We start from the raw sequence: 16,203 nt of genomic DNA on the forward strand, positions 1-16,203 counted from the left end.
CTTCTCTCTCTCTCTTAACTTTTGGTAGTTTGTTTGTTTCCTAAATTGCACTTTAGAGTAAAATCATATGGTATGTATCTTTCTCTGACCGACTTATTTCACTTAGCCTTATAGTCTCTACCTCCATCCATGTCAGTGGAAATGGAAAGATTTCATTCTTTTTTATGGCTGAATAATATTCGTGTGTGTGTGTGTGTGTGTGTGTGTGTGTATACATACATACATACTGTAATCCATTCACCTATTGATAGATATTTGGGCTACTTCCATAATTTGACTATTGTAAATAATGCTGCTATAAACATAGGGGAGCATGTATCCCTTTGAATTCGTGCAAGAGGGTTCCTTTTTCTCCACATCCTTGCCAACAGCTGTAACGCCTGTTGTTTCTTGTGTTTTTTGTTTTAGCCATTCTGACAGGTGTGACATAGTATCTCATTGTGGTTTTTATTATCTCCCTGAGGATAAGTGATGTTGAGTATCCTTTCATGTGTCTTTTGGCCATCTGTATGTCTTCTTTGGAGAAATGTCTGTTGCTGTCTTCAGCCCATTTTTTAAATTGATTATTTGGTTTTTTTGGGGTGTTGAGTTGTATCAGTTTTTTATATATTTTGGATACTAACCCTTTATTAGATATGTCATTTGCAAATACCTTCTCCCATTCAGTAGGTTGCCTTTTAGTTTTGTTGGTTGTTTCCTTCACTGTGCAGAACTTTTAATTTTGGTGTAATCACAATAGTTTATTCTTGCTTTTGTTTCTGTCGCTTTGGGAGACCTTAAAAAGAAGTTACTGTGGCCTGTGTTATAGAAATTACTGCCTGTGCTCTGTTGTAGGATTTTTATTGTTTTGGGTCTCACGTTTAGGTCTTTGAGCAACTTTGAGTTTATTTTTCTGTATGGTGTAAGAAAGTGTCCCAGTTTCATTCTCTTGCATGTTACTACTGTCCAGTTTTCCCAATACCATTTGTTTTTTTTCCTGTTGGATAGTCTTACGTGCTTTGTCGAATATTGACCATATAACTGTGGGTTTGTTTCTGAGTTTTCTGTTCTTTTCCATTATTCTGATGGTCTATTTTTTTACCATTATCATAGTGTTTTAATTAATACAGCTTTGTAATATAACTTGAAGTCTCAAATTGTGATGCTTCCAGCTTTGCTTTGCTTCTCTTTTAGGGTCTTAAGGGTCTTTTGTGGTCCCATAGAAATTTTAGGATTGTTTGTTCTAGCTCTGTGAAAAATGCTGTTGGTATTTTTACAGGGATTGCATTAAATGTGTAGTTGCTTGGATAGTTTAGCAAAATCTTTTCTTCCAGTACATCAGCATGGAATTTCTTTCCATATCTTTGTGTTGTCTCCAGCTTCTTTCATTAGTTTTTTATAGTTTTCAGAGCATAGGTCTTTCACCTCCTTAGTTGTATTTATTCCTAGATATTTTATTATTTTGGTTCAATTGTAAATGGTATTATTTTCTTAATTTCTCTTTCTACTGCTTCATTATTGGTGTATAGAAATGTAACATTGATTTTTGTATCCTGCAACTTTACTGAATTCATTTATTAGTTTTAAGAGTTTTGGGTTTTTTATATATAGTATCATGTCATCTGCAAAAAGTGAAAAGTTTTACTGCTTCCTCACCTATTTGGATGCCTTTTATTTCTTTTAGCTTTCTGATTGCTGTGGCTAGGACTTTCAGTATTATGTTGAGTAAAAGTGGGTTGAGGGGAGGTGGGTGTGTCAGTTAAGCATCTGCCTTCTGCTCAGGTCACGATCCCAGGGTCTTGGGATGGAGCCCCACATAGGGCTCCTCGCTGAGTGGGAAGCCTGCCTTTCCCTCTCCCTCTGCTGCTCCCCCTGCTTGTGTTCTCTCTCACTCTCTCTCAAATAAATTAAATGGGAAAACCTTTAAAAAAAAAAAAGTGGTGAGAGTGGACATCCTTATCTTTATCATCACCTTAGGGGAAAGGCTTTCAGATTTTCCCCCATTGAGGGTGGTATTAGCTGTTGGTCTTTATTATATTCAGGTATAGTCCCTCTAAATCCACTTTGTTGAGGGTTTTTATCCTGAATGGATGTTGTGCTTTGTCAGATGATTTTTCTGCATCTACTGACATGACCATATGGTTCTTACTCTTTCTCTTATTGATGTGTTGTATCACATTGATTGATTTGCAAGTATCGAACTACCTTTGTGACCCAGGAATAAATCCCACTTAATCGTGGCGAATGGTTCTTTAATGTATTGTTGGATTCAGTTTGCTAGTATTTTGTTGAGGTTTCTTGCAATTATATGTTCATCAGAGATCTTGGCCTGTAGTTCTCTTTTTCTGTGGTGTCTTTCTGGTTTGGTATCAGAGTAGTGCTGCCCTCATAGAATGAATTTGAAGTTTTATTTCCTTTTCTATTTTTGGAATATTTTGGGAAGCATAGGTATTAACTATTCTTTAAATGTTGCGTAGAATTCACCTAAGAAGCCATCTGGACCTGGACTTTTGTTTCTTGAGAGTTTTTTGATTAGATTCAGTTTTTTGCTGGTGATTGGACTTCTCAAATTTTGTATTTCTTCCTGTTTCAGTTTTGATAGATTATATGTTACTAGGAATTTATCCATATTCTAGGTTGTCCAGTGTTGGGATGTAGTTTTTTGTAGTATTCTTCTATAATTGCTTGTAGTTTTTAGTGTTTGTTATTTCTCCTTTCTCATTTGTGATTTTGTTTATTTGGGTCTTTTCTGTTGTTTTTGTTTTTGTTTTTGTTTTGGTAAATCTGGCTAGAGGTTTATCAGTTTTATTGATTTTTTTATTATTTTTATTAAATATAATGCATTATTTGCCCCAGGGGTACAGGTCTGTGAATAGTCAGGCTTACACATTTCATAGCACTCACCATATCACATACCCTCCCCAGTGTCCATAACCCAACCACCCTCTCCATAAAACCACCCCCCCATTTTTTTTTCCCCCAAAGAACTAGCTCCTGGTTTCATTTATCTGTTTTATTGGGTGCTCTTCAGATTGCTGTATGTCCACAGACAATTTTCCCTGCCTTCTCTCCAAGAGCATCCCAGTGTCCTTCGAGCTCTCCCAGAACCACACATGCTGATCTTTAGAACCTCAGGCTTTAAGCCTCCCTGGTGTAAGAACTCAAGAAATTTAGGCCCTCTAGCTTTCCAAACCAGTCCTATGAGGATTCATTTCCTGTGTGTTCCCCTGTATGTTAGTCTCTTTTTCCCACTTCTCTGAGACTGACTTCCTCCCCACTGCATTGGCTATGATCCATTTCTCTCCTAAGCCACATCTCCGCATTTCCTACCATCTTTGATGTGTCCTGTGTCCTCTTCTCTACACTTAGTTTGGAGTTTTTTCTGCCAGTCTTCAGGTTGGTTTCTGGGGTATTTAGGATGATTGACTGGGATCTACTTATATTTGTGGGAGGAGGCAACCTTAGGATCCTCATTCTTTGCTGCCATCCTCCTTCCATGTTATAATAACTCTCTTTATGTGTATATAAAAAAATGAAGGTATTATTATTTTCCCCATTTCATTATGCAAAGAATTTAAAATAGTTTTCAACGGTTTACCGAACATATAATAATTTAGAACATACAATCAGACTCAGAGAAATAGAAATATTATGTAAATAAAATACCATTTGGTGGGAGGAAGAACATTGCAGATTACCAAGAAGCTATGGCAGAGGCCACATTTTGACATACCACATTTGTATCATCTGGGAATGAAGTCTATGATAGACTCATACTGGCTCTAAAAGCCAAGAAGTACTCTTATTTTGGATAGTTCTCTACAAAGAAATGTCACTTCTTAATTGGATTTTATTACATAGTATGACAGTTGATATTTTGGAGATTTCCCTTTTTAAGAGGACTTAGATTGCTATGATCTAAGGTAGAATTCCATTTTTTTAGGTTAGTTATTTATTTTGAGAGCTTACGTGCACATGAGAGCAAGCATTGGGGAGGGGCAGAAGCAGAGCGAGAGGAGAGAGAGAATCTTAAGCAGGCTCTATTTTCAGGAAGGAGCCGACACAGGGCTGGATCTTACCCCTCTGAGATCATAACATGAGCTGAAATCAAGAGTCAGAGGCTTAACTAGCTGAATCATCCAGACACCCCAGAATTCCATTTGTTTTAAAACAATACAGATTAGGGGTGCCTGGATGGCTCAGTCATTAAGCATCTGCCTTCAGCTCCGGTCATGATCCCAGAGTCCTGGGATTGAGCCCCGCATTGGGCTCCCTGCTCAGTGGAGAGCCTGTTTCTCCTCTCCCTCTGCCTGCCACTCTATCTGCTTGTGCTTTCTCCATCTCTGTCAAACAAATAATAAAATCTATAAACAAAACAAAACAAAAAACCAAACAAAATACAAATATACCAGAATTATGTTTGATACCTGTTGTGAACCTAATAATTTAAAATACTTCTTCATATTTCACAAAGATGTGGTAGTGACAAATTGAAGTACAATATTTCAAATACAAATAGTATTTTGTTTTTCAAAATGGTTTGCCATTGTTCCAGTGACTTTTTTGAATTTCCTTTTTGTCCTCACTAAATTTTGATGCCATCTTTACTAATTTTTTTTGTATACACAGTCTGTTTTGAGGGATCATTTATTTTCTAATCATAGGAGTAGTTTTAGTATTAGTAGTCCTTTATCATTGTTCTTCTTTTTATAAGTTTTTTGACTTTTCTTAGTTCTGTTCATTTTTAAGTTTTTAAAAACTGCATAATATTAATGTGAAGAGATGTATATTATATTGCCATAGAGTTGTAATAAGATGTCATAAGTCAAAAAATAGAGAATAGGAAGTATGTGGCATAAGAATCTATAGTTATAAATATCTAAAACTTTATAATTGAACAATTTAAGGTGGTATAACACCTGGTGAGTATATTTTTAGTAGTTACTATATTATCAGTAGTAATTTTTTTTCATTGCAAGCTCTACCTTTCTTTTTTTTTTTTTTTTTTTTAAGCTGCCACAATCCTTGGCTGTCATTCCTTGGATTGTGGCAACTTAACTCCAACCTCTGCCTCCATCTTCATGTGGCAGTCTTCCCTCTGTGTCTGTGTCCTAATTTCCTCATCTTCTTTTTTTTTTTTTTTTTAAGATTTTATTTATTTATTTGACAGAGAGAGAGAGAGATCACAAGTAGGCAGAGAGGCAGGCAGGCGGGGGCTCGGCCAAGGGGAGCAGGCTCCCCGCCGAGCAGAAAGCCTGATGCGGCGCTTGATCCCAGAACCCTGGGATCATGACCTGAGCTGAAGGCAGAGGCTTAACCCACTGAGCCACCCAGGCGCCTCTCTACATTTCTTTAATAAGGTCTTTCTCTGTATGCAGTAGGCCCCCCACCCATGGGACGTACATTCCAAGACCTCAGTGAATGCCTGAAACCACAGATAGTACCAAACCCTATATGTACTGTTTTTTTTTTAACATGGTAAACTTTACCTGTAGTATACTTTAATGTATGAATTAAACACAATAAGAGATTAAAAATAATAACAAAATAGAATGGTTACAACAAATATAGTAAAAGTTAGGTGAGTGTGGTCTCTGTCTCTCAAAATGTCATACTGTACTATATTCATCCTTCTTGTGATGATGTGAAATGATAAAATGCCTACATGATAAGATGAAGTTAGGTGAATGATGTAGACATTATTATGTACATTAAGCTACTTTGACCTTCTGCCCATAATGTCAAAAGGAGGATTCATCTGCTTCCACAGCACAGGTAATTGAAACTCCAGATAAGGAGTGGCTGTTTTACCTAGAAACTCATAGAGGAAACATCTTTTTCAACTTACCTCTTGGTATTTCTTAGTTTTTCAAATTTTTATTTCATGATAGCATACAGAGTAGTTAACAGTATTTAATAGAAATTGGTATATTGACTGTGGTAGACTTTTTACAATCATTTAACATTGCTCTAATACATGTTTTTCAATAGCTTTTAAGTGATTTCAATAGTATTTAGTAGAATAAATGTTAGAGATAAATAATGAACTAACTCAGACATGAAGCTCTTAAGTGGCTATAGTTTTTATGTGACTTATAGAGAAATATGTCTTTGAAAACTTGAGGGTTGTTTCTAAACTTTTATTAGTTTGGGAAGATGAATGAAAGAGTATGACATCAGTCCTGGCTTTGGCATCTTGAGTCGGACATTAGATGTTCTCGTTAAACCTTTCTTTTATCTTTGAGTAATGTGCAAACTTATTTGTTAGTTTCAAATGACAATCTTTTTATTATATTATGTTCCCATTCATAATTTTTAAAAGAATATGAGCTTATATTTTTATTTATTATTAACATTCCATAAACTTTTTAATACCATTTAGTTAATAAACCATGCTTTGAAAGAACTAATGGAAGTAGAAGAAGTGAGTGAAAATGTATTACAAGTTCACCTAAATGGTAAGTATGTCATCGTTTTACCATTGGAAATGATATAAACTATGTGAGCTTTTTATAATGTAAAATTTAATTTACTTGCGTGTTTTAAAGGTGGGTAATAGTCATAATTTAAGAACTTTATCCATGTTTAACAACTTTCACTTTAATATACCATACACAATATTTTGAGAAATTAAAAAAAAAATAAGATTAAAGAGGCACATAAGGACTCTTGTTTTTTTTGTTTTTTCTTTTCTTTTTAAAAAAAATAAAAGAACCCCAAGGATGATAGTTCTTTGAGTCTAGCAAATGTCTTCATTGCTGAGTTTCAAAAAGAAATTAATGTTAACTCACAGATATTTAACTTTTTTCTTTCTAGTTAAAGTTAGAAATTATTAAGAAAGCTTAACTTGACTGGAAAAATAATCTGCACTGTTTCAAATATCTCATCTTAGTTAAATACTTTTAAATGGGCTTTATTTCAGGACTGCTGCAGATCAATGATAAAATAGCCCTAAAGGAAATCACAAGGCAGTTAAATCTGGAAAACGTAGTTGGAGCTAAAGTTTTGTAATATCCTAATAGTCTTTAACATTTATATGCCGTAGATATTTTCGTATTTTTGGAAGGCTCGGGTGGGTTCAGGGATTCTAAATTGAAATATGAAAGAGTCTTATCATAAAAAAGTATAATGTAGTAGGATGCATTTATTGATCATACCTTTTATGTTTAAATTTTTTTGAAGTAGATTATACTAACTATAAAAGAGCCAAGAAATCCATGTTTATGTAGATATTATCGGAGTTTCTTTATCTGTAAGATAAATACTTTGATTCCCTATCTTTGGAGATAGTTTAAAGTAATTTTTTGAAGTACTACACTCTAGCACCCTATTTTTAGTCTTCTGAGACTTAGGTAGCTGGGACTAATGCAAAATGTACTGAATTTAAAGCTAAAAAGGTAGATTTGAGTCTTGTCTTAAAGCCATTGACTACTTGATAATCATGGCTAATGAGTATTTCTGAAGTTCAAATTTTCTCATCTGTGTTAAATGTGCATATCCTATTGCTTCACAGATTTATTCTAAAGACAAGCATTAACCATAATTTATATTTAAAAATGCTGGATTGGTAAGGTTCTATACAAATGTCAATTATCTCTTACTAAACGTTTTCAGAAACTTAATCATATCCATCATTGTAACAGCTTAGAATCTCAAGATAGTGAACATCAGTAACTTAAATGAAACTGATTAGAATGTTCTGGAACTTTCATTAAACTTTTTACCCTATCACTTGATTTATAAGGTTTGAAAAGTAACATGATTAAATTAATTTACAGCTACTTTAATTTTCATAAGGAAATGACTTAACTTCATACTGCTTATCAGTTGAAGTGGATTGTGGCTTCCCAAATTCATTTTATGCTCACTGGTGATCATACGGTGTTATCACTCTTAAAGTGTCTCCTTTTTCCCTGCAACAACACAGCCATTGTTGTGTAAGCCTCTTAGCATTTAGTAATTTCATTCTTTAATAAGTACCTGTAAAAGGTAAGCCAATCATGTGTTATCCTTTCACACTGTCTGCAGGTTCAAAATGCCCCTTCTGTAAGTCTGACGTTCTTCCTTCTGTGCAGAATGTAATGTTGAATACAGTGGCCTACGTGGTCAAGGAGATTTACTATTATATAGGCTCAGTTTGGCTTCTGGTTTGCCCCTGATGTAGACTGAGGTTTCTGACTTTCCTGATTGAACCTGTTCTTATTGGATTCATAGAAATCATAAAAAGGGACAGTTGTTATCATCCTAGTCATTACTGTTGTTACACATAATCATCACATATAGTGATTATTAGTTTAACTTTTACATTATATAACGTAAGTCACCTGAGGCTCAGAGAGCATAATTAGCTTGCCCTAAGGTCATAAAATGGATATTAAGACATTAGAACCTGAGTTACTTGACCCAGAACCTTTATGTTTGATATACTACAGCAAATTTGTATATTCTTATGCATACGTATGTGTTTTATATAAGGATATTCTTATAATATGTGCATATGTACTTATATAATTGCACACTCACATGTAATGTCAGATATAAACTGTCTTTTTAAAAAAGTATAAGACAAGCTACCTTTGAATAACTTCAGCTGCTGATTACTCAGCACAGATTGCCTCTGAGCTTTTGTTTATATTATAAAATACCTCTTGCCCTAACTGCCTTGGAAATAATGTTGATTTGACAAACATACAGTTATTATAAAATATGTAGAAGTTCTTAAAACCTGTTCAGCTATTTTATATCAGTTCTCTCAATGGGGAAACAAACAAGCAGATTTTTTTTTTTCTCCTGTACATCTTCACAAATTTAAGGTTGGCTATTTCTTAAAATTAAAAAATCTGAATGAAGTAAAAATTAATGACTTAAATGGAAAAAAAAATTTCAACAGGGGCCCTATCTGCAAGTTGGAACATCTGGATAATGCATCTGCTTCTCTGTTAATTTCCATGTAGAATGTATAAGTTGTATCCAAAAATGTTTTGGCTGTGTTCCAAGTAAACAGTCAAATTTGATCTGATATATACAAATTCTATAATATGCTCTTGAATAGGAGAAACTATTATAGTATGTAATGATTAAGGCAAATTTCTTCTCTCCTTTACTTTGGATCTCATTTAATTTGTGCTTATTTTTTTTAGTAGTATGCTTTTTAATTTGGTTTGTATTTAAATTTAGCTAGTTAACATATAGTGTAATACTGGTTTCAGGAGTAGAATTTAGTGATTCTTCACTTACATAAAATACTCAGTGCTCCTTAATACCCATCACCCATTTAACCCATCCCCTCCCCATCCTCCCCTCCATGAATCCTCAGTTTGTTCCCTGTTGTTAAGTGTCTCATGATTTGCTTCCCCCTCTTTTTCCCCTTCCCCTGGGTTCATCTGTTTTGTTGTGTTTTTTTTTTTCTCAAATTCCACATACAACTGGAATCATGTGGTCATTTTTTTAGTGGTCCAATTAATCTGAAACTTGGAAGAGCTTAATCTATTTGAAAATACAAAGTGCACTGATTTCTAGTTCTCAGACAGTATTTGGAATACAACAAGTCTTAAAAACTACCTTTAAATTGAAGCTAACATTTTATGCATTTTATCCAGAAAATATAGAATTTTGAGTATGGCAGGGTAATGCCATTTTCAGTACTATGGCCACCCTCTCCTTTTATATTTAAGTCTCTAATGGTGCACATGGAAGTCTCCAGCTCAGAATCTGGCCACTGACTAATTTAGGAGACAATAGATACGTAGTGTCTATGTAATGCCTAAGAATCAGATCTCTTTTATTCTTTATTTTGTTAAACTTTTAGTTATGGTATCTTTTTTTGTTTTTAGGGAAGTTTTTCTGAAAACCTTTCATTTCTTCTGGAAGCTTTAAAAAAAAGGTAATATTAGCATATTTAATAACATCAAAAGTTATCTTTTAGCTTATTTTTCCCCTGATTATAAAGGCATTACATATTTTTACAAAAAAAAAAAGATAATGTAAAAAGTCATAATATAATGATCACTGTAATCGCACAACTATTATAGTGACTATCCAATCATTACTATTTTTTAAGAAGTCACCACACCCAACATGAGCCCAAAGTGGGGCTTGAACTCATGGCCCTGAAATCAAGACCTAGTTGAGATGAAGAGTCGGACACTTAACTGACTGAGCACCCAGCCACCCCATGATTATCCCAATTAACATTTGGTTTCATATCTTTATTCACCTGTAGTGTATCAATGATGCAGATGGACATAATTTTTTTATAAGGATAGAATGATTTTCCATATTGTATAATGTATATCTTGTTCACTTATGTCAGTAAATAGTGAGCTACATCATCATTTTATGGTTCTCATATACTATTTTATAAATTAACTATACTTAAAATATAATAAATTATGTTATTAATTACCAGTTATTGAACTCTGATTTCTAACTTTGTATATAATTAGGAAGAAATGCTTAGATGATCATTTAGTTATTTCCTAGGGTAAATTTTAATGCGTAGAGTTCCAGATTAACAGTGCCAGATTTAAAAGAATGATTATAGGGTCACCTGGGTAGCTCAGTCGGTTATTTTTGCTGCCTTTGGCTCGGGTCATAATCTCAGGGTCCTGGATTTGAGCACTGTATCAGTCTCCGTACTCAGCAGGGAGCCTGCTTCACCCTCTGCCTTGGCTCCCCATAAGGTAACATGATTACCTTAAGGTAATTGTGATTCTTCTGCCTCATGGTTTCCCTCATTGTAATGAGAAAAATGAATTCACAGAGTCATGTTGAACTTTCCCCTGTTCCTGAAATATTAAAACTTGGTTGGGGGGTGCTTTAAAAAATTGTGGTTAGGAGTTAAAGAGGGCTTTGGTCAAATTTTGTGGTTTAAACGATTATTTATAAAAATTATAAATACTTGGGAAGATTCAGTTTGCATTTCCACTGACTAACAAATCTCTTTTGAAGCAAAAGTTTTGTTCATAAGTTAGTGACTCCCTTTATTATTAATCCCAAAGTATTTTGGTTTCTGTGGGTGTTAAGAGAGATCCCTGTCAATTTTTTGATGATCGAAGATTATCTTTGAATAATTTTAAAAACAACAGTTTAGTTATTTAAATAATGTTCTTAATTTTTCATTAGTAAACTACTAAAGTCTTGTAATTAGACTGTGAACTACTTGACGGGAGTAAGGGCTATCTTGTCCTCTGAATAAGGTTTTGTTGTTGAATAAATGTGTAAGCATTGGTAAGTATCCTGCGCTAACTAGGTTTTCAATATATGTTTGTTGAATTGAGTTTTAAACCACTAAGTACAGTAAATAATTTGGAACTTAAGAAAGATTAATGTAGTTTGCTTATTAATATATAAAACTCCTATTTTATCTTAGGTGACCGGTCTAGTAGTTTGCCCAGTGATCTTCATATTAGATGAATTTGATCTTTTTGCTCATCATAAAAACCAGACACTCCTCTATAATCTGTTTGACATTTCCACAGTCTGCACAGACTCCACTAGCAGTAATTGGTCTTACATGTAGATTGGTAAGTTTTTCTATTAAAAAATTGATTATATTTAGAAAATTAAAGCTTACTGATATCATCACTTATGTAGGTCATTATATCAGGCATTTTTTTCAGATGTGTTTTAGTAGTGCTGGTGCATTTATCCTACTTTTCAACTCAGATTGAAGAAAACAAAACATTTATGACACATGCTCATGAACTAATCCTCTCTCCCTCCAGTTAACTCACTGAATAAAAAATGTGAAGTCAGATTATGCTAGTGTAATTTCTACATTAGCACGTAGAGAGAAAATCCTATCACTATTTTATAAAAATCATCCATAGTTTTTACTTCTGTATTTAAGATTGTTCCTATATTTTGAAAATGCTTAGAATCGAGTAAAAATGATAGTATCCCATTTTTTAAGTAGTCCATCTCCAGAAATGGAAGGTGATTACTTCTCTCGAGTCTGTCAACAGTAGATAGTGGCTTCTTTGCTTCTTGGGGGTGATTTTAGAATGATTTTAAACCATAGTCTCAGTGTCACTATCACATTACTTTATGAAGACTCTCTACCTCGTGAACCTTATATACTTCAGATAAGCTACACAGGCCTTTTTTTTTTAATCTTCTTTTACATCATAAACTTTCTTACTGAATTCGGTAAACTGGTATTTAAGAGTCATCTCTCTTCTCATAGATGGCTGCCATGAGTCTGTTTTCATTCTTCTTTTCCCTCCTTCATTCTTGGCAGGTTTTGTGGTCAGGCCCATTTACTTCTTTTCCTTTCTTGCAGCAGTTTCCTTTTTAGAAAAGTGAAATAATTTACTAAGTCATCTTTCAACAGCCTTCCTTTCAGTGTTGTTTTTCTGTGGAGTGTTTTTCTCTGTCCTCTTTCCCCAGTGCTCTTGAGTTTATAATATATGCCTTCATAATAAGCCTCCCCATAAAACATCTGCCTCTTGGTTTTATCTTTATTCCTTCTTGTCAAGGCAGCAGTTATACCACAGGAGTTAAGGAAGCATCTTTCTTCTTGCTAAAAAAAAAAAAAACCCAAACCTTTGGGGTGGAAGTAGCAGTGGCAAACGTTACTGACCCATTGAAGGACCAAATAAAGAATCAGGTGCTCTTTAGCAGTGTTACATAGCATAGGCCTTAAAAATTCTATAGTATAATTCTCCCAGCTGTGCAATTCAGGTCTATCTGTATGTCTGGTGTTGAAAGGATAGTTGGATTAGTGACTTGGCTAGCAAACAACCTCTTCTCTGTGAAAGTAGTTTTTTTTTTTTACTATTCCCGTTTATTTTCACATTGCAAACTTCAGTCATTACTGTCCACAACTAAAGTACCTTTATCTCCCACCTTCTTTTCCATTCCCAAGTTCAAGCTCTTAATTATGGCTGGCATAGAGTGTGGTTACACTGCTTTTCAGCCACCTGTACATGGATGATCTAGAGCTCCTCATTAATAGAAAATTTATAATATAGCTGTTCTGAACATAAAACTCACTCTCTTTTAATTATGCTGGCACTGTATTTTTCTTGACCTATAAAAACATTCCAGGTTTTTCATTCACTTTCTCTCTGCCAACCCCAAGCTATTAATCTTTCCTGTCTTCTTTTCCAGAATAAACCACGATCCCGTTTTGATCACTTGAATTCTTTCCTCTATATGATTGGTTTCTTAACCTAGCTATGATGAAAATCATCCGGGTAGATTTAAAAATCCATATTTTAGGGCCTTACCACAGTTGTTTTTTTTTTTTACATTTTTTCTTACAGAAAATTGACAATAAAAAAGTTGATATCTAACTTCTTAAGGAAAAATAGCACAAATGCAAGTAGTTTCTAAAATAACACTGTAAAAAAGTCAAAAGACAGAATAACTTAACAGTGTCATGCGTGTTTCCTGCAAGTTTCCTCTCCGATAGTTTGTTCCATCAGTTCAGCATGGCTTCAGTTTGAATTTATAGGTAGTAAACAATTCTTCTCCATTACATTTGCTACTTCCTGAGTCTTTGTTATATAAAACAGTGTTTACATTTTCAGCAATTAATAGATATTACTACATTTTACTATTTTAATATGAATTTTTCATAGAATATATGAAATTCTTTATTGAAATTCTTAGTGTTATGTGGCAGAGAACTATTCAATAATAGTCACATTTTTTTTTGCCATTATTATTGGTCTTGAAATGTTAAAGCTTAACTGAGAATAGCATAGTAGGAAAAAAGACATGACATCACCAGGCCTACAGATGCTTAGAAGGGGATTATTAAAAGTGGCTTGCATAACTGTAAGGAAATGACAGCAGTGATTGGAGTTTTTGGAGGCTTGAATAAAATGCTTAATTGTGTATTACAGGTGAAGCATTGTTAATTATAGTGATAGTTCAAATATGTATACCTCTAATATTGGTATGTTGTTTTGTTTTTTTTAACATGCACCTTATATGGATTTTATTGTTTTTAAGGATATTTTGGAACTCTTAGAAAAAGAGTGAAGTCACGATTTCTCACCGGCAGATACATTTAATGAATTCATTTGGATTTCCACAGTATCTTAAAATATTGAAAGAACAATTATCTCTACCTGCAGAATTTCCAGACAAGATCTTCACTGAGAGGTGGAATGAGAATGTTCAGGTAACTTGGAACAGAGGCAATAATGTTTAAATAGTTTTTGTACCTACTGTACCATTGAAAGCTTATAAAAACCTACAAATTTAAACAATTTGTAAATTAGCAGAAAGTTTCTCATGTTATTGTAGCATAAAACTGTATTAATACAAATTATATACTTTGTATGTGTTATTTTCTTTAAAAGACATTTGTCATATCCTAAATTTTTTCTCTCAAAAGAACTTTGAGATTTTTTGTTCTGTCTTATAATTTTAGATTATTCTATTAATATTTAGAATATTATAAAAATATTATTTTCATTATTTATTAGTTTAGCAGGTTTTTAGCTTAGTGGTTCATACCTAACTAATATGGATTTTCCCTCCACCCCTGATTCTCATGCAATTTCAGCTTTTATTTCATTGGGTCTTTTAAGTTGTATTATGTATATTGGTGAATCTCATCATCTCTGGAGCTCTCAGAGTCTTAGCTACCCACGCACACTCACATGTTGATATAAAGGTTTACTAAACTTTGTGGACTCTGTAATTTTATCTACACTTACATTGAATAGCCTAACTTATGTAGACCATTGTCATATCAACTCAACATACTAGCATAAGTTTATCTTACATTCTCAAGAGTTTTCAGTTGGCAGAGAGAAAGGAGAGAATATATGTATGGGACTGTGTTTAATAACACAATTGAAAAACAGTGTTGCAGAATAAATCCCACATGGTAGAATCTTCCAAAAATATGGGTCTTCTGAAAGTAGAAAATAGTGTAGAATCCTTGGTTTTGAAAGAATTGGGAAAACCTGGTCTATGATATTAAATACTGATGAGGATGATTAGATCTTCGGATAATTAAAGTTGCAAAGTGTAGATTCACTGACTCTTAAAAAAATTTTTTATGTCAGAGCAGTAATTATTTTATTATTGTAGTTTCAAGTTTTTATTTAAATTCCATTTAGTTAATATACAATGTAATAATAGTTTTAGGTGTAGTATTCAGCAGTTCATCACTAACATATAATACACAGTTCTCATCACAAAATGTGCCTTCCTTAATACCCACAACCCATATAACCCAACCCCTACCCACCTCCACTATAGCAATCCTCAGTTTGTTCTCTATAGTTAAGAGTCTAGGGGCACCTAGGTGCCTCAGTCATTCAAGTGTCCGACTCTTGGTTTTGGCTTAAGTTATGATCTTGCAGGTCATGAGGTAGATGCCTGCATCAGGCTCTGTGCTCAGCGCAGAGTCTATTTCATGTTCTATCTCTCCCTCTCCCTCCCACTCTTTCTCTTCTCAAATAAAATCTTAAAAACAAACAAAAAGAGTCTGTTTCCTGGTTTGCCTCTCTTTTTTTCCCTCCTATTTTCTTCTATTTCGTTTAAATTCCACATAAGTGAAATGATATTTGTCTTTCTCTGGCTGACTTTATTTTGCTTAGCATAATAGCTCTAGTTTCATTCATGCCATTGAAACTGGCGATATTTCATTCTTTTTTATGGCTAAATAATATTCCATTTTATATACACACCACCACTTCTTTATCCATTTATCTACTGATAGACATTTGGGCTCTTTCCATAATTTGGCTGCTGTTAGTAATGCTACACAAAAATAAATTCAAAATGGCTAAAAGACCTAAATGTAAGACAGGAAAACATCAAAGTCCTAGAAGAGAACACAAGCAGCAACCCTTTTGACCTTGACCATAGCAACTTCTTACTAGATAAATCTCCTGAGGCAAGGGGAACAAAAGCAAAAATTAACTATTGGGACTTCATCAAGATAAAAACGTTCTGCACAGCAAAGGAAACGGTCAACAAAACTAAAAGGCAACCTTCAGAATGAGAGAAGATATTTGCAAATGACATATCTGCTAAATAAAGTCTTAGTATCCAAAATATATAAAGAACTTACCAAACTCCACACCCAGAAAAACAAATAATCCAGTTTAAAAATGGGCAGAAGACATGAATAGACATTTTTCCAAAGAAGACATACAGATGGCTAATGGATACATGAAAAGGTGCTCAAAGTCACTTATCATCAGGGAAATACAAATCACAACGACAATGAGATATCACATCACACCTGTCAGA

At 33.8% G+C, this 16,203-nt stretch overlaps 1 protein-coding gene across 1 annotated transcript in view; it reads left to right on the plus strand.

Annotated features, from left to right (window-relative positions):
- Window positions 1–16,203, plus strand: part of ORC4 (origin recognition complex subunit 4) — a 95,607-nt gene that overhangs the window by 54,040 nt on the left and 25,364 nt on the right. Inside the window, 9 exon segments of the mRNA XM_047722410.1 lie at window positions 6,362–6,437; window positions 6,902–6,986; window position 7,879; window positions 9,813–9,859; window positions 11,349–11,367; window positions 11,369–11,455; window positions 11,457–11,504; window positions 13,942–13,967; window positions 13,969–14,113. Of these exon segments, the coding sequence (XP_047578366.1) occupies window positions 6,362–6,437; window positions 6,902–6,986; window position 7,879; window positions 9,813–9,859; window positions 11,349–11,367; window positions 11,369–11,455; window positions 11,457–11,504; window positions 13,942–13,967; window positions 13,969–14,113 (534 nt within the window).

The sequence above is a fragment of the Lutra lutra genome, chromosome 3 (assembly GCF_902655055.1).
Source record: "Lutra lutra chromosome 3, mLutLut1.2, whole genome shotgun sequence".
Lineage (NCBI taxonomy): Eukaryota > Metazoa > Chordata > Mammalia > Carnivora > Mustelidae > Lutra > Lutra lutra.